Source organism: Apis dorsata, unplaced genomic scaffold (genome assembly GCF_000469605.1).
Source record: "Apis dorsata unplaced genomic scaffold, Apis dorsata 1.3 scaffold_257, whole genome shotgun sequence".
NCBI classification, from domain to species: Eukaryota; Metazoa; Arthropoda; class Insecta; order Hymenoptera; family Apidae; genus Apis; species Apis dorsata.
Window position 1 is genome coordinate 104,899 of NW_006263535.1, and position 2,194 is coordinate 107,092.

At 31.6% G+C, this 2,194-nt stretch overlaps 1 protein-coding gene across 2 annotated transcripts; it reads left to right on the top strand.

Moving 5' to 3' along the window:
• The first annotated feature begins 10 nt into the window (after positions 1–10).
• On the top strand, positions 11–1,466 carry LOC102677209 (phospholipase A2-like). 2 transcript variants are annotated; one of them, XM_031510767.1, is made up of 4 exons: positions 11–294; positions 380–539; positions 1,055–1,207; positions 1,299–1,466. In XM_031510767.1, the coding sequence occupies exons 1-4, from the start codon at positions 153–155 to the stop codon at positions 1,384–1,386; spliced, it is 543 nt and encodes a 180-aa protein (XP_031366627.1). In that variant the 5' UTR covers positions 11–152; the 3' UTR covers positions 1,387–1,466. The 2 variants fall into 2 exon arrangements, with proteins under 2 accessions (XP_031366627.1, XP_006616412.2); XM_006616349.2 differs by having other exon boundaries at positions 12–294; positions 1,295–1,466.
• The last annotated feature ends 728 nt before the right edge of the window (positions 1,467–2,194 follow it).

Here is a 2,194-nt window from a genome sequence, read left to right on the forward strand (position 1 = left end):
CAGATTAAAATTCGTCGTAAAAAGGGGAAGATTTTATAAAATGGAAGAACAGCGCGTTCTTGTGCTCTCGTGACCATCGCCGAAACGAAGTCTTTTTTTTTGCTTCTCCTAAAAAAGAAAAAAGATACTTTTTTTTTTATCGCTGTTCCACGATGCGCGTTCTCCACTCGTCGATTCTTCTCGTTCTCTGCCTGTTTCTCCACGTTTCTGTTCAAGAATGGCAGATTCAACCCAAGGAGGCCGACAATGAGATTCAGGAACGAATAAAGTTTTCCAAGTACACAATTTTTCCACGTAAGTGCGACATGGAATGTTAATTATTTGTCTACGAATTTTTTCATTAATTATATTTTCTTTCATTCTCTTCGAATGGTGGCAGGTACGAAATGGTGCGGACCAGGTAACAAAGCGAAAAATCCCAACGATTTGGGATACTTTAACATAACCGACGCCTGCTGCAGAGAGCACGATTTCTGTCCCGATAGCATCAAGGCTTTCAGAAGTAAACACAACCTGTGGAATTCAAGCATATTCCTCAGGTTCTCTTTTTTTTTTTCTCTTCTTTTAATTTAATTCACATATTTTCCCCTACTCTTCTTCAACTTCCTTTTAACTTCCTAAATGTTTTCTTCAAAGCATCGGGCAAATTCTTTTTCTCTATCTGTTTTCTATGATCTTCTCGATTCTTTGAATTAGTTTTTTTCTCTTTTTTTCTCCTCGCGCAGAATTATTGGCAATTTTCTATGATGGAACGTGGATCGAATAACTTCAATTTTTCGCAATGATCACGAATGATCATTCTTTCGTGAATCATTGATTCGTGAATTAATGTAATTTCTATGCGATTTCTTTTATTTTTCTTCGATCAGAGTGATTCGTTCCTACATTTCTTCGTTCGAAGAATATTATACAGAGAGGATTTCCGATTAGATTAGAATCGAATCACACGCTTAAGAATCTCAATTCTAAGATATTTATCTTAGTGAATTCACGAATCATCGAGGGATTTTTAATATTTTGGAAGGAGTTAAACGAGAAAATTTAATTCGAACAGGTCAAAATGTTCCTGTGACAATAAGTTCTACAAGTGTCTGAAGAATTCGACAGACGAAATTGCTTCCGTTATAGGTAATATTTATTTCAACGACATAATAAATCCAAAGTGCTTCGAACTTGAACATCCTATCACCGGTTGCAAAACGTACGAGTAAGTTGATTAATATTTATTATACGGATGGAATTTTCGAATTTAAAACTTTAAAATTTATTCTTTTTTTTAACAATTTTTTCGTAGAAAGGGACGTTGCGTCGAATATATTCTGGACAAGAAAAAGCCGAAGATTTACCAATGGTTCGATCTTCCTAACTTTTGATTATATAAATTAAGTGCTTGATTAACTGATTATTATTTTTCATTGGATTGAATAATCGTAACATTTCACTTTGGAAATAAATTTCAATCTATCAAATTTGTCCAATATATCTATGAAAGTGAAAGAAATTTTTCTATTTACGTCGAAATTTGTGTCTTATTTAAGCAGATATTAATCCTTTGAAAATTAAGATTAAAAATGCTATGAAATTCGAAGCTACTTCGAAGAAAGATTTTTCATTTCTTCTTCAAATCTATATATACATATAATTGAAGAATATTCTTGTTTATTATGTAAAATAAATTTAACATTTTTAACAATCATAGAATTATACTACGAGATTCCTAATTTTAATTTAACAATAAACAATCATCCGTTAAATTATAATAACATAATAAATTACACGGTAAGTAACGTTTAAATTCCAATTTTTCTTCTGTTGAAAAAGAAGAAGGAAGCAAGGATATCGAGAAATAATAAGAAATGCACGTTTACGCCCGGTATTTATTTTAACATTCAACTGACAACAATATATATATGTACAGTTTTACGTATACGTAATATCAGTGTATATATATTCATTATATTTATATATAATTATTGTAACATTAGCTACCGTCCCCCACACACCGTCCTTTTATATCTTATTCGTTATTGCGCAAGCTACATCGAAATTATGGTTGCCTTAGTTTCTTACGATGTGTCATTGATAAAACTCGCGATTAACGCGAATCATCGGTGAAATCTTCGCAATACGCTTCGATCTCTTTCCAATAAATACGCGAATCTTTTTTTTTTTTTTTTTTTTTTTTTTTTTTTTT

What these genes read in the sequence shown, in the direction of transcription:
- LOC102677209 (XM_031510767.1), top strand. Translation starts at nt 153, where the DNA reads ATGCGCGTTCTCCACTCGTCGATTCTTCTCGTTCTCTGCCTGTTTCTC. An exon ending in CAAGTACACAATTTTTCCAC is followed by an intron (nt 295 to 379) that starts GTAAGTGCGACA and finishes GAATGGTGGCAG; the next exon opens with GTACGAAATGGTGCGGACCA. An exon ending in ACCGGTTGCAAAACGTACGA is followed by an intron (nt 1,208 to 1,298) that starts GTAAGTTGATTA and finishes TTTCGTAGAAAG; the next exon opens with GGACGTTGCGTCGAATATAT.